This window comes from Myotis daubentonii, chromosome 18 (assembly GCF_963259705.1).
Source record: "Myotis daubentonii chromosome 18, mMyoDau2.1, whole genome shotgun sequence".
Taxonomy (NCBI): Eukaryota; Metazoa; Chordata; class Mammalia; order Chiroptera; family Vespertilionidae; genus Myotis; species Myotis daubentonii.
Genome location: NC_081857.1, coordinates 9268701 through 9295489, shown reverse-complemented (window position 1 = coordinate 9295489; position 26789 = coordinate 9268701). Strand labels below are relative to the sequence as shown.

Sequence of the window (26789 nt, the reverse complement as noted above, 5' to 3'; positions counted from 1 at the left end):
CTTCTAATTAATTTCCTTTCAATTTGTGCACCGGGCGACTAGTTTGTAAATGATAGCAGCTGATATCCACGGGGCACTTGTTGTTCTACGTACTTCATATGTCACCTCATGCAATCTTCACAATAATTCTGTAAGTACTACTATCACCTCCATTTTACATTTAAGAAAACTGAGGCACAGAGAATAAAATATTGCCCAAAGGGTGGAGCTGAGATTCCTGGCGTTAAACCCACACAGGGGATCTGGCTTTTTGCAGCGACCTACCACGCAGTTGTTGTTTTGTGATGGCCCACAGCATCCATAGTTGAAACTTGTTTGTACAGAATTTGCCTCCTCGTTAGTTACCATCAGCTGGCTGTCTCTAATTGCTTTGTGTATCTCATCACAGTCTGAGCTCCGGCGTACTCAGCCCACCTCTCATTCCACTTCCTTTTCAGGGCCCTGGTCAACCCTGGGAAAGCCTGAGGTAAAGGCCTAACAAACACTGTCGCGCATTTCTAGGGGATCGATGGCATAGCTTTACAAATGTAAAGGCGGATACACAATAACTAGCTACATACAGGTGAGTACGCGCCTCGGCTCCACACTGGATCGCTGGGGCTGACCTTTCCAGCTTTCTTGTCAGTCGTGTTTGCCCGGAACCTTTCCTACGGAGGCTGATGCTGCCGCCCGGGACAACACCGCTGAACACATAACAGAGCAGTCCTAGTCGTCTAACTATATGCCTGAAATTTCTAGCTCACGTACATAACCCGGGAAGAAACATCCTCAAGTGCATGCGCCTCGCTTTTTAAAGTACAAAGTGACGAAAACACTTTTATTCCTCAAAAAATATCATAATCAAACGATTTCCACAGAGCCTGTTTTCCTTTTTGGTTAGGCATATATTTGGACAGCCCACTTGAAATGAACAGAGAAGGCGGGGGAAGAAAGCGGAAGCCGAAGGGTCTTCTACACCAGAAAGTCTCCGGAGCTAGCGCCGGGCTATTCGCAGCGCCCCCCCTTTGAGACGCAGTCTTAGAAGCCGGCGCGGGGAAGGCGTCGTCGCTGGAGCTGAGACCAGGCGTCCAGAGTTCTCAGGGATGAACCTCGAGTTGCTCGGTAAGGAAGGCTATGGCTGCGGCGTAGAGAAGAAGCCTTTGGTCCTGGAAGAGAGGGAGCCGGGCGGGAGGGCATTCAGGCTGCAGCCTGAGGTACCTAGTTGTGCTGCGGGTCCCCGGGCGCTCCCGATGTGCAGCAGCAGCAGCAGGAGGAGGAGGAAGCCAGCTTCTGCTCCCGCGGGATGCATCGCCGTTCCCGAGGCCACTTTCTCGTTCGTGTCGGAGAGCTAGGGGCAGTTTGTGACTTAGTTGTGCTGACAGGGACACAGGTGCCCAAGTGCCGCACAACAGGCGGGACCTGAGCTCCTGGAGAAGGAGGAGTCGGAGGGAGCGAGGCTCGGGGCGAAGCTCTGAAGACTTGTCGGGGGGCATCTGGGTGTCCGGGCAGGTGAAGCCTTTTTGTAGAAACGCGGGAGCCCAAGGAGGGGAACGTGGAGATCTTGCAGCGGTTCTCAACCTGTGGGTCGCGACCCCTTTGGCGGCCGAACGACCCTTTCACAGGGGTCTCCTAAGACCATCCTGCCTATCAGATATTTACATGACGATTCATAACAGTAGCAACATTACAGTGATGAAGTAGCAACGAAAATAATTTTATGGTTGGGTCACAACACGAGGAACTGTATTTAAAGGGCCAGAAGGTTGAGAACCACTAGTGGAAGCCCCTCGTTGAACAGATGAAAAAAGGGCTCCGCGGGGCGCGACTTGAAGGCACTAAACGAGCAAATGGCACAGTGGGCCCTGGCACCCAGGTATCCCCATTTCCTATGGAAGAGGCCCCGCAGCCGCCAGGGACGGTGTGTCCGACACGGTCGCGAACTGCCGAGGAGGCTGCCTTCTGCCCCCCTCTCTCCGAGTCAGTTCCTCGTGTTTAAAAACCCTAGGCTCTTCCTTTCAGGCTTTCATTGTGTGTTTAGCACGGTGGCCTAGGGAGGCCTGAGTTCCCGGAACTCCTAAACGATCTGCTGTCTTTATGGATAGGTTTCTCTTTAAAAAAAAAAAAAGTAATCAGAAGGTGGTTTTGGTTGTCCAAAGGGGCTACAAAGATTCTTTTTTTTTTTTAAATATATTTTATTGATTTTTTACAGAGAGGAAGGGAGAGGGATAGAGAGTCAGAAACATCGATGAAAGAGAAACATCGACCAGCTGCCTCCTGCACGCCCCCTACTGGGATGTGCCCGCAACCAAGGTACATGCCCTTGACCGGAATCGAACCTGAGACCCTTCAGTCCGCAGGCCAGGCCGACGCTCTAGCGGCGCCACTGAGCCAAACTGGTCAGGGCAAGATTCTTAAGAAATGGTCTTTACCTTTAAGGAGATTTCTGTTAGGCAGCAAGGTTAAGAAGGCCATGTGAATAGCCATAGGTATGGCAGAGCACAGGGAGGCCTTTAAGAGTCGCTACGGATCGCTGAGAGCCTTCAGAAGAGGGAAGGAATGTCCCTGGGGCAGGGGAAGGAAGGTACCGTGAACAGAAAGCCCGTGGAGGACTTGGGGTTTGGCGTGGACATTGGCGATCGGTAAAGTATTGGCAGACTGTGGTGGGACGGAGCGGGGAGGGTCCCTGAAGGCATCGGCGGGAGGAGGCCCGGAGGATGGCCCTGCGGGGCCAGGTTGTGGGCATGTGAGTAAAGAGAAGGTCGGGGGTGGGGCTGGTGCCCTCCGTTCTGGGGAGGCTCCTGAGTGCCCAGCTGGACAGTCTGTGCTTTTGAAGGAAGGGATGGCAGATCCATGGAAGGGTTTTGACCTGGTAAGTAGCGCCAACAAAGTGGTGGGTTTCTTTTTAAGATTTATCGGACGACGTAGTTCATGGAGTCTTGGAGGGTGGAAACCAGCTTGCAGGGCTGAAGCAGAGGAGTGGTGGGGGAGGCCGGAGCTGGGAACAGACGAGGAGATGTCCCGGAAGCAGAGTGGACAGAATGTGAGAATCAGTGGCTTACGGCGGTGCGGTGCCCATGGGAGAAGAGACCGGGTGCCGAAGGATGGGATCCCACGGCGGCGTTGCTGATAACTTAGGGAGAGTGGCAAAGGGCAGCATTTTGCATGTGGAGGGTGGATCTGTGGTTCAGGAGGTAGGGTAGCATTTGTGGGAGGGGTTTGTAATCTTCCTACAGGTCGGCTCCTTGAAACCTTGTGAGTAGGTGAGACCAAGAGAGTCCAGTGGGGGGGGGGGGGGGGCAGAAAAGGAAACTGCTGAGGACCGAATCTCGGACAGTTGCCTATATTTAGGGGGTAGGAAGAGAAATCGATGGTAATAAGTTAACTAACAGTTACATAGTACTTACTGTGAGCGAGGCATATTTTTAGGTGCTTTCCACATAGTTATCCAAACAGGTGGGTGTGGAGTCTGCCATAGAAGCCAGTTGCAGAGCGTTTGAGGCCGAGAGCTAGAAGAGGGCTGCTCTGTTTAGTCCGTAAGCAGCTTGGGCCCCCTCAGCAACCTGAGCAGCAGAAACCAACCTACAACGATTTTAGGAAGGTGTGGGAGACAGAATGGAGGGAAAGAATTGATCCTTAGTTTTAAAAACTAAAAATATAGAGGAAAGATGATAGGCTAGTACCTTCAAAGAGATAGCACATGGGAAAGGTGGCTGTTTTTGTTTGTTTGTTGTGTGTTTTAAATACAGAAAATTCGTGAGGGTGGAACTTAGGAAGGAATAGTGAGTATTGCAAGGTTATGCAATTTAAAAGAAGGCTGTGTCCGCCCTGGCTGGTGTTGTTCAGTGGTTGGAGTGTGTGGAAGGCAACTGGCCACTGTGTTCTCTCTCACATGGATATTTCTCTCTTTCTCTGTCTCTCTGTCTCTCTCTTTCTCTCCTCCCACTCTCTCTAAAAATCAATGGAAAAAAGTATCCTTGGGTGAGGATTAACCAATCAAACAAAAAGAATTAAAATAAAATTAAAGAAGGCAAGGTCCAAAAGGTACAACTCTCTATGGGGGTGACTGAGTTTTAAAGCAGGAAAGTTAGTGTTACAGAAGCGAAAGGAGCAAGAATGATGTGGTTGTGGGAGCATGCTAAAGGATATCTGGCCAGATGCAGGAAATGAATGATAATGTGTTTTGTTTTTTTTTAATTGATTTTTTACAGAGAGGAAGGGAGAGGAATAGAGAGTTAGAAACATCGATGAGAGAGAAACATCAATCAGCTGCCTCCTGCACACCCCCTACTGGGGATATGCCCGCAACCAAGGTGCATGCCCTTGACAGGAATCAAACCCTGGACCCTTCAGTCCGCAGGCCGACGCTCTATCCACTGAGCCAAACCAGTTAGGGCTGATAATGTGTTCTTAATGTGGACACTCAAGATATTAAATCTGCAACCACTTTTTGAGCCTTTGAGGTGTGTCTGGCAGTATGCACTGGAGATACAAAGTTACGTGCGTTTTTCAAACTTTTCCCACAACTCACAAATAACATGTATTTTCTATCACAACCCATTATTTAGTCTTAACATATGTAACTAAGTTTCTCAAAATTACACTTAATCCTTGTTAACACTGTGTCCTCTGGTATCTGCTAATATGTTAAAAAATGTGTGGCTCACTAAATCGATTTATCCATTTATGGTGGATTGGGCCCTACTGTTTGAAAAACATTGAAATAAGATACAGCCTTTGCCCTGGATAAATATATAGAACTAGGAGAAGATAACTGGAACCAGCTGAAAGAACAGTTAATTCTGTATTTTGGGGGATGATTTTACAAGAGGGAAGTGCCTTTTAACCCAGACAGTAAATATGAAGTAGGATTTTTCCAGAGGGACAGTTGGAGAGGTAATTACCAGCGCAGAGAACAGTGGTGGTACAATGTGTGTGGCATGTTCAGGAAACGGTGGGTTGTTTATAGCTGGGGCTTAGGTTGGATTATACAAGTTCCATACTAAGTGCTGATGGGGAGTTAGCCAAAGAGAAATAGGAAAATCCCTGCTGAGGCCAGATTGAAACTGCTTTTTAAAATTATTCTTAGGTCTGGCCAGTGTGGCTCAGTGGTTGATCGTTTACCTATGAATCTGGAGATCACGGTTCGATTCCTGGTCAGAGCATGTGCCCAGGCTGCAGGCTCAGTCCCCAGTGTGGGGTATGCAGGAGGATTCTCTCTTATCACTGATGTTTCTGTCCCTCTCTCCCTTCCTCGCTGAATTAAATAAACTCAATAAAAATATATTTTAAAAAATTATTCTTAGGAGTTCAGTATATTGTTTAGCAAGGGATATTTTTTAGCAGTAAGTGAAATGATGAGATTTGGGGCTTAGAAAGTTGTGGCAACTTTAAGAAGTGTTGAGGGAGGCAAGACTGGAGCCTAGGAAATGTAGTGATTATGGTAGTGATGCATTGGATTGGGGTGGGTGTCGTGGGTTCAGTGATCTAGACACCTGCCAGTTGCATTTCTTTAAAAGAAATGCCACCAACTTCATCATCACTTGTTAGATTGAGGGAGCAGAATGGAAACTGCTACTCGGGACCTAACTGCTACAAAGGGAGGAATTGGTTGGCAAGTAGGAAATAATAGGAACATTGAGAGAAAAGACCATGAAATTTTAGAGTCATGATAATCAAGTCGTCAAGGAGGGGATGTTCAGCACTTTAGCGGGTGGGGAGCCTTTTTCCTGCCAAGGGCCATTTGGATATTTATAACATCATTCTTGGGTCATACAGAATTATTAACTTAAGAATTAGCCTGCTATATTTGGTCAAACATTTAATTAATTCACCCCTGGTGCCTGGCAGGGCCAGACCAAATGATTTCACCGGCCTGATATGGCCGCAGGCCCGATGTTCCTCACTCCTGATTTCGAGAGTGGACATTCTCCCATATCACCGCTGGGAGGAAGAGGCTGGGAAGGAAGGCCTGTGAAGCTCAAAGGCAGTTTGGAGAAAGGATCCTGGTAGAAAAAAGGGTTTGACCGGGGTTTATTTCTCTTCGGCTTTCATATCTTTGGGCATTTCTTCCCCTTGATGGTCTTTAACCAAGCCTAAGTAGTCTACTTGTGACAGGAAATGGTAGCTGGTGGGAGGATGGGGAATACGGAAGTGGTCCTGAGCATTCTGAGGAGAGGCTCGTGCTCTCCTAACCCTGCGCGATGGCATTCTCGTCAGACTCTTCGACCAAAGTGTCCCAAACCAGCTTAGTCTTTTGTGTTCACTTTCTCTTTGTGTCCTTTAACTCCTTATTATACCCCTGTTAACCAGGAGGAACCTCAAAAAAAAAAAAAGAAACCCACCCCAAAATATAAAAATACAAAATCAGAGGTAACATGTGTTGAGGGGTAATCATGCATTAAAAGGGTCCTGGATGCTGGGTTCTCTCAGAGTCTTTTGTGTGGCTTTCCCTCCTCCCAACACAGCCCAAGTCACACTCAGTCCTTCCTGAGTGTAGTATATTTTTAGGTTGTTTTTTTTAATTTGTTTTAAATTATTTTTATTACTATTATTTTTATTGACTTCAGAGAGGAAGGGAGAGGGAGAGAGAGAGAGGAACATCAATGACGAGAGAGAATCATTGATTGATTGTCTCCTGCACACCCCCTACTGGGGATCGAGCCCATAACCTGGGCATGTGCCCTGACCGGGAATCGAACTGTGACCTCCTGGTTCATAGGTTGACACTCAACCACTGAGCCACGCTGGCCAGGGTTGGTTTTAATTTTTAAATAAATTTTTGTTTGTTTCTCAACCATGTGAACATCAAGCTATATTATTGATTTGGAAAAATGTATAGTATATTGTTAAAGAAGCAAGTCACATAATACATGCACACATTAGATAAATCAAGATAATTACCCTTTTTGGCAATTAGTTACCTTGAGTTTCATCTTTCTTTTGGTTTTCTTAACTATGGAGCCTGGGTTTTTTTGATGTTTTCTATTAATTTTTTTTTAAGAACAAAATGTAATGAAAGCGGTTTTCAGACTTTTTTTTTTTTTTTTTAAATAGGGAGGAGGAGGGAAGAGAAGAAGAAACTTCATTGTGAGAGAGAGAGAAACATATCTTATTTGGATGCCCTATATGTAAAGCAGCTTTCTTGAACCTGTAGTTCTCAGTGTATAGTTTAAAAACCATTGTAATAAAACCTAAGTAAATACTGGCAAAGATGGTGCTGCTGCTGAAATTAAACTTTTTTAAAAATATATATTTTTATTGATTTCAGAGAGGAAGGGAGAGGGAGAGAGATAGAAACATCACTGATAAGAGAGAATCATTTATTGACTGCCCCCTGTACACCCCCTACTGGGGATCCAGCCTGCAACCCAGGCATGTGCCCTTGATCGGAATCGAACCCGGACCTCCAGTCTGCAGGCTGACACTCCACTGGGTCAGACCAGCTAGGGCTGAAATTAAACTTTTGGCAAGCAGGCAGTATCATAGCCATAGCTTGAAATGTTTATTACTTCTAATGTTTAAATACCAAATTTAATATTGCAGTCGGGGATTTTTGTACCAAAATGTTGTTTGCTTAATGTGCTTAACCAACTGCCAGATTATGTTACAACCTAAATGCTATTTTTTTTTAATATATTTTATTGATTTTTTACAGAGAGGAAGGGAGAGAGATAAGAGTTAGAAACATCGATGAGAGAGAAACATCGATCAGCTGCCTCCTGCACACTCCCTACTGGGGATGTGCCCGCAACCCAGGTACATGCCCTTGACCGGAATTGAACCTGGGACCCTAAAGTCCGCAGGCCAACGCTCTATCCACTGAGCCAAACCTGTTTCGGCCTAAATGCTATTAATAAGGGGAATGATCACTGCTGGTTGGCTGTTGTTAATAAAGATTTTAGAGAATAGTTGGGACTTAAGATAATGTGACTGATTTGATTTTTAAAAGTTTGTTATTTAAAAATAAGCATAATAACATCATTACATGTTTAAATAAGTAACACATTTTTATGGAAAATAGGTACTTTAAAACAAAATAAAATTTAGTGAGAAGAGTGGCATTGTTTTACATTTTTACAAATCTCTGTAAAGTTTGCCTAAATAGAAGTTGGCAGTTTTCTTACATCTGCTTCTACATTCACTCTGTTGCAATATCATAGGTCATATAGCCTCAGGAGAACGCATCTATAAACATGAGATAATGAGGATAAAAAAGCAAGTACCGTCTTGACATGATAATGACAATAGGAAAGGGCTTCAGTTCCCATCCACATTTTGCAGGTCACTGCTATGCACCATTCATGAGCTGTAGGGTCCCTGGTGTGCCACATGTGTTCCATCACATTTCTCTCTCTGTTTTGTTGCAGAGTCCTTTGGGCAGAATTATCCAGAGGTAAGAGTATAGTATTGTGAGTCTTAGGAACATGATAACTCACTAGCTCTTGTGTTTTAGTGGGAAATCCATTTTAATCTCTCTCTTTTTTTTTTTTGACAAGTATTAAATGTGATGATATCTTTTGCTATAATAAGGACCTAAATGTTCAATTTTAAGTTGGGGAGGCAGATAGGTAGTTAGCTGGAAAGCTCACCATAATGTAAATATTATAGTTCATTTCCCTTTAAATTAAAAATGACTTTGATTAAAGGATCACAAACAGCACCATCACCTGTATATAGATTTTTTCTAGTTTTGATCAATGCTTTTACATAGTAATAAATCAATATGTATGCTATAAGTGTGCATTATTTTTTAAATGTAAAAATATTTTGTGTAATAATTGGAATATATTTCACTGTAGTCATGATTATTTTAAATGGCTTGATAATAATATAAAAAATTTATTTGGCTTTTCTAATGTTACACATATAGGTTGTTCTAGGGTTCTTGTTTTAAAGTATTTTTCTTGGGATAAATTAAAAAAATATGATTACTGGGTCAATGGGATGACTCTTTCAATGAATCTTGTTATATTTGGCCTAACTGTCCTCTAGAGTGTGTGTACAAAGTTACAGTGGTAGTGTAAGAAATTGATCACACCTGTTTCCAAATATTCTGTTAGCTTTTATAAATATTTCTTCATTTTGACTAGTTTAATTGATACAAGAACGTACGTAGAGGTTATTGTGGTGTACAACATGATTTAAATTCAACAGAAGTGTCCATAGATAGTAGAGAACCTTTACAAAATAATTTGCACACCTGGGTATTATTGTCTGTATTCTTGTGTTCGTTTTAATTTTAGGAAGCTGATGGAACTTTGGATTGTATCAGCATGGCCCTGACTTGCACCTTTAACAGGTGGGGCACGCTGCTTGCAGTTGGCTGTAATGATGGCCGAATTGTCATCTGGGATTTTTTGACAAGAGGCATTGCTAAAATAATTAGTGCACATATCCATCCAGTCTGTTCTTTATGGTAAGGAATTTTAATATTACTATGTTTAATATGAGTTAAAGTACTGGGATGAATGGTGACTGTGTAATTGGCAATCTTACTGTAGATATTTTAATATTTAATATTACTAATCCAGCCTCTAGTAATGTAATTACTCATAGCTGGTGTAGACCTTGATCTCATGTTGTCCTTCAAGTTCCTTTGTAATGATATGGATTTGTATAAAGCTCTGTCTGAGAATATTTCAGTACTGAAAAGAGATATTTACTGATTGTACCTGTAATAATGTTTGTGATAAAGATGTTTCATTTAAAATAAAAAAATTTGGGTTAGGAGAGAAGCTTGGAAGTCATCTAGTCCAGCCTTGTCCAGGTTCTTGATTCCAGCAATTTTAGTTATCCAAAGCATGTCCATTTCTTCATTGAACTGTATAGTTATTAAGGCTTCCTGTCAGATAATTTGAGTTGAACTCTGATTTAATATAAATTCCTATTGATTACTTTCTTACTCTCTGAGATGACTATTTAGAAAATTTTATTTTGGCACAGCACTTCTTTTAAATGAACTTGGGGCCAAAAAAAGCACCTAATCAAATCTAAATTTGCTAAACAGTAACATATTTCCTTTTGTCTAAGTAGAAGCAGCGGAAGTATTGTAAAGCACTGGATTGCAGGGAGGCCGAATCCCAGTCTAGTTTTGGCCACTGATGAACTGGTGGTTTTGGGCAAGGCTTTTCTCTAATATACAAAGGGAGAGCACCAGCCTGGGTGATCTCTTACGTCCCTTCCAGCTCCATTGCTTTTCATTTCTTTTTTATTGTTGTGTTTTTACATAAGGATTTATTTTTAACAGCTTTATTAAGATACTAGAGGCCCGGTGCACGGATTCGTGCACATTGAAAGGAAATTAATTAGAAGGTGGCCAGCGGGGCGGGACTGGACGAGAAGGGCCGGACATGCCCTGGAGCCAACCTCCTGCGGTCCCTCCCAGGCTGGCTGCACCTGGGGCGGCACTGGGGCTCAAACGGCATCTGCAGAGTGAGCAGGGTCCCTTGGCCTGGCCTGTGGGGTTCGGCCGAAACCGGCAGTCCGACATCCCCCGAGGTGTCCCAGAGTGCAAGAGGGCACTCTGCAAAGGTGCTGTCACTTGGCAGCTCCTGCGTTGAGCACCTGCCCTCTGGTGGTCAGTGCGTGTCATACCTACTGGCTTCACTTAGCCTTTTATATATATGGATTTTAATTCAACAGTCTCCTATGGGTAGTAATTATTACTGTTCCTGTGTTATAGGTGAGGAGATTGAAGTTTAGAAAGGTATATAACTTGCCAAAGATCAAACAGCCAGAAGGTGGTAATGTCCGGGCATAAGTCTGACTCTTGAGCCCATGTTCTTCACCATGGAGATGTATTGCCTGCTAAGTCCTCATTAGCGATTCCTCTTTGTTGCAAAATTTGGATAAGTACTGGTTTTGGGGTTCTTTTTTTTTGTTTCTTCCTTCTGTTTTTGATTCTCTGTTTTCTTTTTTCCTGTCTCCTGTGGGTTTCTTGAACATTTTTTAGAATTCCATTTTGATTTACCTGTAGTATTTTTTTTAGCTTCTTAGTAGCTACTAGGTATTATATTGTATATATAAAACTTATCACCATTAGCTGGCGTTGACATTTTACCAGTTCAAATGAAGTGTAAGAAACCTTTCCTCTCTTTACCCTCTTTTGTTTATAATTGTCTTAAATATTTCCTCTATATATATTGAGACCCACATAAGACAGTACAGTGGGGCCTTGACTTACGAGTTTAATTCGTTCCAAGACCGAGCTCGTTAAGGAGCTCATTAACTCAAATTACTCTGTCAACTCAATGCAAAAAATCAGCGGAGAGACAGCTGGTATCTCAAAAAACTCGTTAGTCGGGACACTCGTAAGTCAAGGCCCCACTGTATTTTGATTTTTGCTTCATATGTCAAAACTTAAGAAGGAAAAAAGTCTTTATTTACCAATATTTTTACTCTTTTCATTGTTCTTTTTTCCTGATGTTCTAATTTCTTCTTTTATCATTTCCTTTTTGTTTAGAGAACTTCCTGCAGCTATTCTTTTAGGGTAGGTCTGCTGGTGACAAATGTCTTGATTTACCTCTTTGTTCCTGAAGAATATTTTCACTGAATATTGAATTTGGGTTGACAGATCTTTTCTTTAAGCACTTAAAAAATGTGTCACTTCCTTCTGACCTTCATGGTTTCTGATGAGAAATCTGCTATCATGTGAATTGTTCCATATACCTGGTAGGTAAGGTGTCATTTCTCTCTTAATGCTTTTAAGATGTTTTTTCTTTGAACTTCCTCCATTTTCCTCTGGGCAGAAACCTCCACCCAGCTGGCCTTGGCTGCGCATTCTGGATTTCAGTCTTCCCCCAGCCCCAATAAACCCTTTTTGCTGAATGAGGAAAAAATAGATTCTTTTCGTTGTCTTTAGTTTTCAGAAGTTTGTCTCTGGGTATTAGAGTAAATTTCTTTGAGCTCACCCTGTTTGAGGTCTGTTCAGTTTCTTGAATCTGTAGGTGATATAATCTTTTGCCAAGTTTGGGAAATTTTCAGCATTATATCTTCAAATACTTTTATTCCCTACTTTTTTTTCTCTTCTTCCAGGACTCTGATAATATAGCTTTAGATCTTTACTATAGTCCCATAGGTCTTTGAGGCTCTGTTCATTTTTTTCCATTTGTTTTCTTCCTGTTATTCAGATTGCAGTTTTTAAATTTTATTTATTGATTCTTTCCTCTTTCTTCTTCATTGGCTGCTGAACCCATCTCTGAGTGTTTTTTTTTTTTTTTTGTCATTCCACTTATTTATGCATTCATTGGGTGATTCTTGTATGTGGCCTGACTGGGGATCGAACCGTGACCTCCTGGTTCATAGGTCGATGCTCAACCACTGAGCCATGCCAGCTGAGCTGTTTTTAAATTTTAGTTATAATTTTCAATTATAAAGTTCCCATTTCCGTTCTTCTTTGTATCTTCTGTTTCTTTGCTGAGACTTTTCGTGTTTGTTTTTTATCCCCATTTATTTCAAGCATGTTTGCAGTTTCTTACTGAAGCATTTTTATGATGGCTGCATTTAAATCCTTGTCAGATAATTCTAAATCTATGTTATCTCTGTGTTAGTATCTGTTGATTGACTTTTCTCATTTAAGTTGAAATTTTCTTTGTTCTTGGGTGGTAGTGATTTCCATTTGCAACTTGGGCATTTTAGGTGCTGTGTTGTAAGAATGTAGAGCTTATTTATTATTTAAATCTTCTGTTTTTGCAGGCCTCCTCTGGTACTGCACCAACGGGAAAGGAGGGCACCATCTTGTTATTGCCAGATGGGTTAGAAGCCCACGTTTCTCATTTGGCTGCAATACGCTGGGTGAGATTGGAAACTCAGGCTCCCCACTGGGCCTCCTAGGCTGATACTGTCCTGCCTGGAAGGCTCCAAGTGCTTTGTTCCTGTTCCCCGCCTGGTCTACACTAATTCTGTGGCTGAGATCCTCATTGCCACCTGGTGGGCGTGAAAGACACCAGCTAGGAGGGAAGAGTGCTGTGCTGTAAACTGGGCAGCAGTGGAAGTCTAGACTCTCTATTTAAACCTTGTTGACGGGGGTTGCAGTTTTTCCTGTGGTGGTTGCTGGAGTAAAGTGACTATTGTCTAAACGTTTTCTGTCTCACTGGGTTGTCCTTTCCTGGTTCTTTGGTCAAAGAAAACAGGCTCTTCTCTAGCCTTTTTGTGTGTGCCCATTGGTATTACTGTGTTGTTGGCTTCTCCATCACTTGGTCTAGGACAGGGGTGGGCAAACTTTTTGACTCGAGGGCCACAATGGGTTCTTAAACTGGACCAGAGGGCCGGAACAAAAGCATGGATGGAGTGTTTGTGTGAACTAATATAAATTCAAAGTAAACATCATTACATAAAAGGGTATGGTCTTTTTTTTTTTTTTAGTTTTATTCATTTCAAACGGGCTGGATCCGGCCCGCGGGCCGTAGTTTGCCCACGGCTGGTCTAGGACATGGGAGGCAAAAAGAACACCCAGTGAACTGTTAAGTCATTTCTCTATCCTGCAGTCTCTAGCTAGTTGTCTTCTGTCTGTCTTTCAGAGTCTTTTTCTGTTTGTTTGTATATAATGTCTAGGTGTTTAGCTATAGTTAGCAGGAGGAATTCATTCCTTCATTCCTTTCTTAATTATCTTATATATATAAAAGCCTAATATGCAAATTGTCACCTCGGGAGTTTGATCGCTCGCTATGACGTGCGCTGACCCCCAGGGGGTGGTGTGGAATGAAGGAAGGCCCTGGCCAGCAGCCGGCAGCCAGAAGGCCCCGTTTGGCCCTGATGACTGGCCAGGTCTAGGGACCCTACCCGTGCGCAAATTTCATGCACCAGGCCTCGAGTTTTAAATAACAGATACTTTATTATTTGTTTAAGCTCTGAAGGTACTACTGGAGGAGCAATCAGAAACCTCAGATGCTCCCTCTCCACCCCTAAGAAAATAACCTGTTTTTTGTTAAATCAACACCTAAGTGCTTGCTGATTGTAGACTAATATGTTCATGTTCTTTCACAGAGCCGCTTCTAGTGTTATCTTGAATTGTTAAGACCTTCTGTTATTAGATATGAAAATGTCACAAAAGCATTCTTATTTATTGCTTAGTGGGGAGAGCCTGTTGTGGATATGTTTTTAAAAAAGAAATATTGACCCTATACAATTAGGGTAATAATGTGACTCAAGCGGTTTTGCCCATAAGAGTGGTATGATATACTTTACTTTAAAACATGTGCTAAGTTACTCTTTTTCCCTTCTCAGCTGGAGTCGAGATGGTCATAAGCTCGTGAGTGCTTCCACTGATAACATAGTGTCACAGTGGGATGTTCTCTCAGGAGACTGCGACCAGAGGTTTCGGTTCCCTTCACCCATCTTAAAAGTCCAGTATCATCCACGAGATCAGTATGTTTAATCTGAGCTGTTCTTCCTGGGGTGGGGTCTAATTTTATATGGATTAGCTCCACGCTCATGACAATTTCAGTTTAAGGTTTTGGGAAGCAAATTCACACATCCCTAGACCTTCCACATAAAAAGTCTTCCTGTCTAGGTTGGCTCTAGGAGTGAGTTTTAAGGAGTGAGTTATATAGTGAAAAGCTGGCCAAAAATAGGACTTTGGAAATGGACAAAGATAGGAATAAGTATAATAACTAGTCCTTGACCTGCCCTCTTCCCTCCCCATTTTTGGATTTCTTTAGTAGAAGAAATTATTCAGTATTAAACTGCATTTAAGAAAGAATTACCTAATCATTCTGTTTCCCAGACATAACTGTCTGCATTTCTCTGGTCAAGTTCTTTTTACATATAAAGGTGGTTATATAAAGCTCACAAAGCACAGATATGCCATGTTACATGTTCATAAATATGTATTTTTTTACATGGTTTTCATAAGTATTTTACTTAATTTCATACATATTTTACTAGTTTGCTACATTTTTATTTTTAGTGATTACATTTTATTTTGTCAAGGTAGGACTCCATAACTATTCAGTCATTTCTCTATCATTAGACAGTTAGATTTTAGGCTTTCATTGTATTCAATTTGCTTGGGCTAGAAGAGTAAGTGAGGGTATCAACCTTCTGATACCAAAGCAACAGCCAATGTACTATTCATATTTTTAAACAGGAACAAGGTTCTCGTGTGTCCCATGAAATCTGCTCCTGTCATGTTGACCCTTTCAGATTCCAAACATGTTGTTCTACCGGTAGACGATGACTCGGACTTGAACGTGGTTGCATCTTTTGATAGGCGAGGGGAATATATCTATACAGGAAACGCAAAAGGCAAGGTAAGCCTAGAAGCCAGCAAAATACCCCTCAGTCATCCTGTGCTTTGCCTCACTTCATGTGTACTTGTGCTACTTCCTTTGAAATTTCTTTTACCCCCACTCTAAGCATGCCTCCTGCAAATATAGCTTATTTTTCTCTCATGCTTAATAATTTCTGTTCTTTGGATTTAGAGTGGTCAGAGATTATGTGGCCTAGAAAAAGATAGAAGGGCCTTTGCTGGGTACTAAGGAAGGGTCATTTCTAAATTATATTACTGCTGGTGAAAATACTTAGTTCTGTAAATATTGTATAATTCAGGCTAGCGTAACCTGTAGTTTTGTAGAAGTCAGGTTAGACGAGTGCTAAGGTACCTTTTAAGCTTAGAGTTTGTAGTTCCATTAGGCACCTTGATTTTTTTTAACTAGGGCACATTGTAGTAAAAAAACCCCATCAAGTACATACAACATAAAATTTAGCACCTTAACCATAAAATGTATAATTCATGAGTATTAAGTACATTCACATTGTTGTGCACCCATCACCACCATTCATCATCTTGCAAAACACTAAATAATAACTCCCTACTCCCTGTTCCTACACCCCTACCCCTCCCTCCAGCCCCTGGTAACTATCATTCAGTCTTTATGAATTTGGCTACTTTAGGTACCTCATATAAATGGACTCATACAGTATTTGTCTTTTTGTGACGGGCTTATTTCATTTAGTATAATATCCTTAAGATTTATCCATGCTCAGCATGTGCCAGAACTTCCGTCCCTTTCAAGGCTGAATAATACTCCGTTGTATGTACGTACATTTCATTCACTCGTCTGTTGATGAATAGTTGGGTTGCTTCCACTTTTTGATCATTGTGATTAACACTAAACATTCTCTTTTAAGGATAGATTAAGACACTGTCCTTTATTTGAAGAGGTAAAAGGCAATACCAGTTAATCAAGTTGAATACATGGGAATAAAGATGTTTATATTTTTACCTAGTCTCTCCCAGTTTTAGAAACAGAAGCCAAATCCAATTATTGTAAGTTACCTGAATACTTGCTTACTTTTAACCTTTTTTTTTTTAAACTTTAGATTTTGGTCTTAAAAACAGATTCTCAAGATCTTGTTGCTTCCTTCAGAGTAACAACTGGAACAAGCAATACCACAGCCATTAAGTCAATAGAGTTTGCCCGGAAGGGAAGGTGAGACCTTGTCTTTTTAGGGACAGTTTTAAAATTGAGTGGAATGCAAAAATACATTGGTTCACACTTTTTGTGTATATTATAATTTTGTAAAAGTTTACTTTAAACATGGTTATTAGAGCCCGGCCAGTGTGGCTCAGTGTTTGAGCATCGACCTAGGAACTAAGAGGTCCTGGTTTGATTCCTGGTCAGGTAACATGCCCGGGTTGTGTGTTTGACCCCCATTGGGGGGCATGCAGGAGGCAGCCGGTCAGTGATTCTCTCTCATCATTGATGTTTCTATCTCTCTCTCCCTCTCCCTTCCTCTCTGAAATCAATACAAATATTTTTAAAAATGGTTATTAGAAAATGTCAGTATCTGGTTCTTAAATTTACTGCATTGAACCAGCATTTACTAGTACATTTTCTTTATCAGGAGGTTATCAGGCAGTTGCTTTACAGAAAGAATATCTGAGTGATATGTGCGGAACCAATGCCTGGCATGTGGTTAGCACTGGGTAAAGATGAGCTATTATTATAATTAGAATAGATGTCACAGAATTCACAGAGTAACTGAACATACACTTTACTCACATAAAACCAGCCTGTTTACCCCTTTAATTTCCAGTGTTTTTCTGGTAAGTTTGGTTATCCAGCTAGAAGTAGACATATCAAAAGAGACAAGAAGAAATAGGTTGTCAATAAAAGAGGTAACACTCATCCTATTTCATGTAGGAACACCATAATGCTTCGGGGACATTCTCTTCAATTAAGAAAAGGTTTGTCAGTAAAGTCTGGAAGAAGCGTGTGCAATAATATATTTTAGACAAATTTCTAAAGTTATTAACAGTAAAAAACAAAGGAACGTTTTAAATTGAAATAGTTTATAAACTCATTAAGAAGAATATATTATATATGAAACAGGCCAGAGAAATGAAGTATTTATATACATTTAACTGTATTCTTGGGAATTCAGCAAGCTGGTTTCAATTTACAGGGCTTGGATCTCAGTCAGTACTGATGACTGGTTTGTTAGTTTGCACAGGCAGGGTTCAAGGATGCACAGAAGGTATATAATATATTTTCACTTCAAATTAAATTTTCATTTGGAATGTGGCAGGTAGATGCATAGGCATTTGAGCACATTACTTAGGTCTTTACTCAGTTTCTCCCCAGTTTATTCGGTGTTTTATGGTACTGTTCTAAGTAACAGGTTGTAATAGAAAATGTTAACGGAAACAGATTCCTGACTTGTGATTTTTCTCCTTTCTGCAGTTGCTTTTTAATTAACACGGCAGATCGAATAATCAGAGTTTATGATGGCAGGGAAATCTTAACCTGTGGGAGAGATGGAGAGCCTGAACCTATGCAGAAGTTACAGGACTTGGTCAATAGGTGGGTACCAGACCCTAGAAGAGTGTGTGCTGATTCGTAACCTGGGCTCAGGTTCCAGTTTTCCTTGGGTGCTTTCTGTGTCCTTCAGGACCCCGTGGAAGAAATGCTGCTTCTCTGGGGACGGGGAGTACATAGTGGCCGGGTCAGCCCGGCAGCACGCCCTGTACATTTGGGAGAAGAGCATAGGCAACCTGGTGAAGATCCTCCACGGGACGAGAGGGGAGCTCCTGCTGGATGTGGCTGTGAGTGGGATGAGGGGTTGCTGCTGTTCCTTCTGTAACCGACGTGTGGCTTCCTTCTTAGACCTGGTTGTTCTTTCCTTTGTTAAATTTAGTGGCATCCTGTTCGACCCATCATAGCATCTATTTCTAGTGGAGTGGTATCCATCTGGGCACAGAATCAAGTAGTAAGTATTTTTCTGGTTTAATTACTTTGAAACTAGGAACCCCCCCCTTTTTTTATCAAAGAATTTTACAAATAGTACACTAAAAATTACCTTATTTACTTTTTTTTGCATATGATTCTTTTTATTTATTGATTGATTTCAGAGAGGAAGGGAGAGGCAGATAGAGAAACATCAATGATGAGAGAGAGTCATTGATCGGCTGCCTCCTGCATACCCTCTACTGGGAATCGAGCCAGCAACCCAGGCATGCACCCTGACTGGGAATAGAACCCTGACCTCCTGGTTCATAGGTCGATGCTCAACCACTGAGCCACACCAGCTGGGCTTGCATATGAATCTTGTAACCTAAATAGGTTCAGTGCATCGAGATTTACCTTATTTTGATGGGATGGTCTTGGGCGATAGCCAATTTACTAGCTGTTTTCAGCGAGAAGTCTAGTGGACTTTCTGCTACATTTTTCTGTTTCTTTATCTGAGATAGAGTATTCTTTTGCTTTTATTTGCAGCTCAGTTTCTGTTTTATATCTTGGTTTTATTTTAAACACCTTTCATTATATTTATAATCAGTGTACTCATAATCAGGCTAATATATGAAATATTTGAAGATGTTGGGCCCTAGAATTTCCTTTACTGACTGCACTTTTTGGGTTGTAAAGCAATATTTGTTAACACCTTGGAGAATGGTTAACAACAGCCTAGAAAGTGTGTAGAACTCTGATCATTTTGCCTTACTTGCCCTTTGGGGCCGTACCGAGCAAGTACGGGGTGGAGGTTGGGCTTTGGATTATTGCCTCAGTGAAGAAGAGTAAGTGGGGATGGAGTTGGTTTTACATCTTAAAAAGGTTAAAGATGGCAGGGTTTTTTTTGTTTTTTAATGAAAGAACTACAGTTAATAATAACTTGGAATGTTTAAGGTAGGCAATACCTTAATATAGTAAAACCTATAGATACCTGATTTGCATTATCCATCAAATTTGATCTCCGAATTCTAAGTTGTTTTCATGTGTAAATCTCTCACGTATGTAATTAGTGTCTAGAGCACAGACTTGCTTTCTTAGACAGTTATGTACTCTGTTTGTGGCGTAGGAAAATTGGAGTGCCTTTGCACCAGACTTCAAAGAGCTGGATGAAAATGTAGAGTACGAGGAAAGGGAATCAGAGTTTGATATTGAAGATGAAGATAAGAGTGAGCCGGAGCAGACAGGTAACATTTCTCCATTGCAGACAGTATTTCTGAAAGGAAAACTGATTGCTTTATTTAGTATTCATTTTTAATTTGTGTTGAAAGTTTACTTCATCATGTAGTCTAAAACGTCACCTTTTTTAATTGACTAGGGCTTACCTGGACATTATTACTAGGATTTGCCAGCTCTCTTGACATTTCACTTTGCATTTCCTGGTCAGTTACAGATGGTTAGTTGAAGGTTTACCTGCAGCAGTTAGCAAAGCTCCCACACATGCTGAGTCTCAGCTGTGTCATGTGTTGTCTCTCCTTGTCAGTAACGTGACGGTGAAGAGCTCAGGCTCTGGAGTCACATTGTATTCGGAACTTATTCCTTCAGCCTGAATGTCCTCGTGTGTATAAGAGTGGTGATAATAGAGCCTGCCTTTTAGGGTTGTGGGGAATGGATGAGGTACTGCACCCAAAGCACTCAGTGTAGTGCCAGGTCTGATAGGCATCTCGTTATGATCATGATCATTGATATTTTTCTCTATCTTCTGAACTTCCAGGTAGGAAACTCCTTGAGAATAAAGATTTGACTTTTTATCCCATGGTGTCTAACACAGGGCTTTTTATCTAGTGGGAGTTTCAGTATGTGAATGCTCATTCTGCCCAGTTGGCACTGTCAGTGAGTAATTAATGCCACAGATCACCTTGATGGTGCTGGCATTAGGTCCCTGTTTTGTAAGAATATGGAACTTGCACACCTCATGTGTGTTAGCAGGACCACAACATGTGCTAGACTGTATCGGTATGATTGGATTGTGTTCTGTGAAGCTTCAGACTTTCACATAAGTTGTTCTCCTCATCTACTTAGCACATTGAACATACCTTTACTGTAGCACTTACTATGTTGAATTGAAATGATCTGTTAACATCTGACTTCCCAGTTAGACTATGAAGCTTTTACTGAAGAACTGTTCCCAAGTGTCTTGGTTTCACTGTAGTCCCTGTGCCTAGCACATGGTGGCGATTAGCACATATTTGTTGAATGATTAAATAAACGAACCGTTTGCTTCTCCTCCTTGGTTTCTCCTGAATTTCCATTTATGAAAATCATTGAGCCACGAGTGAAAAGCAGTTTTGCACTTTTCACGTCTCTGCTGTCTGTCTGTCCGGCAGGGGCTGATGCTGCTGAGGATGAAGAAGTGGACGTCACCAGTGTGGACCCTATTGCAGCTTTCTGTAGCAGGTGAGCCTCCTCGGGGCTAGGCCTCAGCACGCTCCTCCTCTGCAGTTCCCCGTGGCTGGCCCGTCAGTCCCATCTGCTTATTAGCCCCAAGAGATAGCTGCTTCTGTGTACATGAAGTCCCTTCCTTTCTCCCCTGCTAGAACATCTGAAACCGGAATAACTCATTTATGCCACTTAATTTTACTACTGATTTTATTAATCAGGCTGTCTGATTTCCTTTCATTCATGCTGGCTTTCTTAGAATTCCAGATCCATACCTGGAATTGCTAATGGTTAATAGAGGTGATTCTGTCCTAGAGGAAGGGTTATTGGTTTAAGCAACTGTCTCCTCTTTTTTTCCAATCCCTTGTCTGATCTTATTCCAAATAGTGATGAAGAGCTGGAAGATTCAAAGGCTCTATTGTATTTACCCATTGCCCCTGAGGTAGAAGACCCAGAAGAAAATCCTTATGGCCCCCCACCGGATGCCGTCCAAACTTCCTTGATAGACGAAGGGGCTAGTTCAGAGAAGAAGAGGCAGTCTTCCGCGGATGGGTCCCAGCCACCGAAGAAGAAGCCCAAAACAACCAATATAGAACTTCAAGGAGTTCCAAATGATGGTGAGAGCCGCCTCCTCTCTGCCTCCTGAGAGACACCACTTTTTACTCTTCACACAATCTGGTGTTTCCTGTTTCAGTGATGTTACCTTAAAGGAATTTTTCCATGAGTCTCTACAACTTTGTAATGATTTCATGTGCTTTCACTTCTCTTTCAAAATGGGAGGTTCTGCCCTCTGTACTTTGCCTAAGATGACGACACACGTTAAGTTCTGACATCTGGCTCTGAGTTTGTTTCACTGTGCCACCATTTCCATCGCTGCTGCCCACCCCGCCCCTGAAGGGTTTATTAGGTGGTAAAGTACTAGTCAGGCTTGGACAGTCTTCTTTCTTCCTACATACTCTTTGCAGTCTGACTTGGGGAGCCTTAATAATCACGTGGTTGAGTCAGGATTCTTACCCGGGACTCTAGTTCCAAAGCCCATTTCCTCTCTGTTCTCACATGACATTGTGGTTGTGTGCATTCCTGTTTTGCCTTGGTGTGTACAGTGTCAGTGTGTCTTTCAGCTACTTTTCCATTTAGAGCTGCCGTGGTTTGGTGCAGTCCACATAGGCTGCATGTGCCCTTTGGCCAAGCAATTATTTCTCAATGGCCATTCTTTGTATAGTTTTATAAATAATAAAGCAAATTTTTCTCCTTGTATTAGTGGATCTGGGCATAAGGGCACCATCCTTTGCTCCTGGATAGGTGGCATGCCATGTGCTTAGTTGGGGTGATGGGGCTGGTGGTGTCCGGATTCCTTTCCATGCCTGTCTGTCCTTTTTCAGAAGTCCATCCACTACTGGGTGTGAAGGGGGATGGCAAATCCAAGAAGAAGCAAGCAGGCCGGCCTAAAGGATCAAAAGGTAAAGAGAAAGATTCTCCATTTAAACCGAAACTCTACAAAGGGGACAGAGGTTTGCCTCTGGAAGGATCAGCGAAGGGTAAAGTGCAGGCGGAACTCAGCCAGCCCCTGACAGGTAAGGACACATGGGAGCGCTGTCCGGCTTGCTTTGTGGCCTTGCTGTGTACGGCCCGTGACTCCATGTTCCTGCAGCGCTTTTTCTTCCTTCCTCCTTTTTCCAAGTGGCAGGTGTTCTCTGAGTTTTAAGCTTCCAACAAGGGCAGGCTCAAACAGATTTGGCTTAATGCCGTGGCTCTTAACTTGGGTCCCTAAGTAGGTTTAAGGATCTGCATTCCCTTGATACTATGTGAATGCAGAATATTGTGTGAATATTTGTATAGGGAAGATGCCCATACCTATAATTAGATTTCCTATCGGAATTCATGACCCGAAAAGGGGAAACAACCCCTAGTTTAATTCATTCCTTCATCTGTATTTGCTCTTAGATGTTTGTTTTGTCGCAAATGAAAGAGCCATGCAGATAACCAGAACTATAAGCTTGCTTTATGTAGCCCCTGACTATTTAACTGTGGCCTCTTTCCCTTTCTCCCTCCTTCCCTCCCTCCCTCTTCCTTCCTCCCTCCTTCTCATTCTCTCTCTGTCTCTCTGCCAGTGGTCTAGAAGCAGTAATTAAGTTGTTGGTAGTACTATCATGATAAAAAAAAGATGAGTTGTTTTTTTGTGTTTTTTTTTTCCAAACAAGAGATTACCAAAAAGACAGGAACTACAGTATCTTTGTAGCTTCTTAACACCTAAGCCTTTTGAAACTTACTGAGTTTTCTCACTTTTATATGATTGAGGAATTTTTATTAGGGGATGGGAGAACAATTTCAATTTTCTATCAAATATTTTTGACTCTAGGCTTTGGTCTCTTGTTTGGAAACTAGTAATCAAATTAGAATCCATTTCTATTCAAACATTGTTGGGTTTTAGAAACTTTGTTTTATGTACAACGCGTTACTTTAGTTAATACAGTACTCTCAGTTTTTCAGCGGCTAGGTCAGTAGACTCAGTGCCCCAATGATAAAATATCTGGCTGTATTCAGCCCCCCCCCCCCCCCCCGCTTTACAATTGTAATGAATATATGATGATGAGATGCACTGGGATGCGAGACAGAATTCCTTGCTTATACCTTAAGTCATTGTGCACAAGACTTCTCTTCTGCAGAGAAGCTGAAGCAGGATTAGTGACTCATCATTTTGAGTATTCTGCCTCAAATGAGCTAGACTTTAGTTTTTCACCGCCCAACACCTTATCACTGAACATCCCCACTTTTCACAGCCCAACACCTTACCACTGAGAACCCCCACTTTTCCCAACATTTATGGTGCTTCACTGATAGTTATCACCTCCACATTCAAGCCACCGAAGGCTCGGTCTGTATATTTTTAAATAGCCTAAAAGAGTTTTATGGGTATCGTCAATAAAGATTGCAGATTAGTAATTGACATATTAAATAAAATTGATTCTTTTTTTTTTAATATATTTTATTGATTTATTACAGAGAGGAAGGGAGAGAGATAGAGAGTTAGAAACATCGATGAGAGAGAAACATCGATCAGCTGCCTCCTGCACACCCCCTGGGGATGTGCCCACAACCCAGGTACATGCCCTTGACCGGAATCGAACCTGGGACCTTTCAGTCTGCAGGCCGACGCTCTATCCACTGAGCCAAACCGGTTTCGGCAAAATTGATTCTTTTATCACCCACTTCTTGCACACTTGCTACTACAGAAGACACAATTTAAGGTGTAAGTAGATTTTTCTGGCCCACAGAGCCGAAATGCTTCAGGGTGATTTAAAAGTTGGCCAAACATAGTGAATTAATTGAAATATTCTAGGACATAGTCTCCTAGCTCCTTCAAAAGCAGCCTGTAATTAATCATTTGCTTTGTGATAGTAAATGTATGGCAAATAAACCATTAAGTTTTCTCTCTGTGATAGAGTGATTTCAACTTTTATGTTTAGTTGGTGTGGTCACTAGCAGTAGCTAAATATCTCTGGCATTCGCCAAACTGGGTTTCTGTCAGGCACCCGGTGAGGTGCTGCTGGCGTTGCAGAGTGTAACAGCACTGGGTTCTCCGCTGTGCTTCAGGAAGGTCTGGAAGGGTCAGAATCACAATGTTGGCAAGTTTCCTCAACCTGAAAGGAACGGGCCCTTTTATTCAGTAAACTTTTCAAAATACTGAATATAGTTTTCAGGGATACTTTGAACTAGATGTGGACTACATATTTTAGTACTGGTACAAATCAGCATTTCAAAGCTCCTTCTAGAAAGAATAGAAACCATTATCAGGGGCCTATTGGAAGTTTGTTTCCACTCACTTTGCCGACCAGGTTAAATGAGGCACCAACCTCATTAAAGACTAGAACCTCTATCTTGGAATAGCTGGACGCTTCAAGCTGGATTTTTATTTCTACATCATTAGGTACTTGAGTTGGTCAACCATAAGTAGACACAACTGTTTTAATAGCTTTACCCTTTACAAGAACTAGAGACTTTTATATAACAGAGCCAGGGTGATGACACATTTTCTGACAACACACAGACAAAACAACTGCATAGTTATTGCAAACATTTCACCAACTTCTCATGATTGTGTGCATGCGTACTTCCCCACGTGTAGGCTTCCTTCTGCTGTTGTCTCCTTTCTTCCCTGGCCTTGGTGCCCTGACCTTTTGCTGAATGGAAGCCTCAAAACTGAAATGGTCAGATTAAACTCGAGTTTGCTGAGGGGCAGGATCATTAAGAAACCTCAAAGGGGCCTTGTGGTGTGGTTCCAAGACTTTCTCGGAGAGCTGCATCCAGCTTGTTGACCGGCTGCAGTTTGGTTAGGATCGTTGTGATGGCTGCAAATCTGGGGAGAGTGGTGCAACTGGGGATTACAGATAACTCCAGTAGAAGCCTCCGTTGCAAGACAACCCATCATATCTTTGTGTAGGATTTTTCGGGCAAGAGTGGGGCTTCATCCAATACGATGGTCAGCTTGGAGGGCCCTGAGCAAGCACAGGCTGGCTGACACAGGCTATTAATTTTCAGATAGTCCCCCAAGGCCATAGAGATAAAAACTCTGGTATTTGAGTTTCATGTTCTTCCACACCTTGGAGATTCTCAGTAAAACGCAGCATACAATCACTGTAGATAGATTTCCCTGAGGTATTCAGAAATGAAATCTGACCCAGAATGCCTGAGGCTGAACCGTCTTCAGAAATCAGTTCAGGTGTTTGCTTCAGCAGCACATACACTAAAATTGGGATGCTCCAGAGATGAGCATGGCCCCTGTGCAAGGATCCCCCCCCAAATCAATTCAGTCTGAGGGTCAACTCAAGGTCGCCTCCCTCAAAATGCCCTAGCTTTGCATTTGAACTAAATGATTTGAAGGCAGGATTATAGGTGTAGGTTGTGTTACTGCACAAGTTACATAAATAACAACTGTTAATATCTACAATTTAGGAGTTATTGAAGAAACCGTTTCGTAAGCCCTGATTAGCCCTGACGAAGCTACTATAGTGTGTTCCTATTGCAACAGCACGTTATGCATTTCAAAGGGTGGTTGGAAGACACATAAGTCATATAGAAATAATCTGCTCTCTGGAATCTAGAGCCACAGAAAATTCTTCCCTATCAGACAGCTCCTCGGCATTGGATAACATCCATGAAGACACACTTTTTGTGATGAGGGAGGACCCATCCGTGAAGTGTGGTGAGGGTGACCCTGACCTTGGGACTTTTTGGAAAGACCAGACCAGTATGGCACTTAGTAGGCTCCCCACAATTTCCTTATTAGCTACTCGCCAGAGGACAGTCCTCAGATCAAAACGTGAGATGCACTCAGAACCACCAGTGTCCCCAATGCCCTGTGGCCACTCAAGGATTGCCCAAGAACTAGGGCTCCTTAGCAGTAAACATCAGTGGCAAGTGTGACAAAGCTGTGGTTTGTCAGCATATGTGGTCTAAAGGCTCGCGAGATGGTGGGCATGAAGGGGTTGGTGTGCACTTGGGTCTAATGGGAGTGCAGTGACCGAGATGAACAGAGGCGCTGCTTCTGGGGGTGGACAGGCACGGGGAGATTTCCCTGAGTTTGGCCTCCCACTGCCCCGCCTAATGCTGGCCTACCACCCTGGGCCTCCTAACCATCTCCCGAATCTGAGATTGTTTTGGATGCTTGGTAGCGAGTGACCGTTTTAATTCCCTTCTTTGCTTTTTAAAAAATTATCAAATAATTTATGAATTTCTGCTAAAATCAGATGACTATTTAGATAGTCTTTCTCATTCTTTGTGATTTTTATTAGCTGACTAAGGTAATGTTTGAAAGTCAGTATCGAGCCCTGGCAGTTGTGGCTCAGTTGATTGAGCATCTATGTTTCTCTCTTTCTCTCTCTCCCTCCCTCCCTTTCTCCCTCTCCCTTCATCTTGCTGTAAAATCAATAAAACACATTTATTTTAAGAAATCCATTTCCAGTATTTTCTTAGGCCACTCTGGCTTGGGCTGCTATTGAAAGGTACTAGTAGTAGCTGCTCATCTTCAGCTGAATTTTATGTTATTGTAGATTGCCTTTCTGTTGCAACTAAATAATGCGTGTCCTTGAGCAGACTAAATGCCTGGAGGTCTCTTGTGCTGCTGTTTCTGTGTACTATGTCTTGCTCATAGTATGATTGCTCTGGTTTTGGTTTATTTTGGTTTTCCTGTCCTGATTTAGGCTT

General features: G+C 42.1%; 1 protein-coding gene across 3 annotated transcripts in view; it reads left to right on the top strand.

Annotated features, from left to right (window-relative positions):
• Window positions 1-911: 911 nt before the first annotated feature.
• The window catches only part of RBBP5 (RB binding protein 5, histone lysine methyltransferase complex subunit), a 27241-nt gene continuing 1363 nt past the window's right edge, over window positions 912-26789 (top strand). The window contains exons 1-13 of one of the 3 annotated variants that reach the window (XM_059674723.1): window positions 912-1101; window positions 8346-8371; window positions 9222-9394; window positions 14203-14343; window positions 15065-15227; window positions 16300-16409; window positions 17664-17783; window positions 17872-18025; window positions 18118-18189; window positions 19276-19393; window positions 20534-20603; window positions 20973-21202; window positions 21968-22045. In XM_059674723.1, the coding sequence (XP_059530706.1) occupies window positions 1083-1101; window positions 8346-8371; window positions 9222-9394; window positions 14203-14343; window positions 15065-15227; window positions 16300-16409; window positions 17664-17783; window positions 17872-18025; window positions 18118-18189; window positions 19276-19393; window positions 20534-20603; window positions 20973-21202; window positions 21968-22045 (1474 nt within the window). In that variant the 5' untranslated portion in view covers window positions 912-1082. Of the gene's footprint in view, window positions 1102-8345; window positions 8372-9221; window positions 9395-14202; window positions 14344-15064; window positions 15228-16299; window positions 16410-17663; window positions 17784-17871; window positions 18026-18117; window positions 18190-19275; window positions 19394-20533; window positions 20604-20972; window positions 21203-21967; window positions 22160-26789 lie in introns of all 3 variants that reach the window. The other 2 variants (XM_059674722.1, XM_059674724.1) reach the window with 2 other exon arrangements.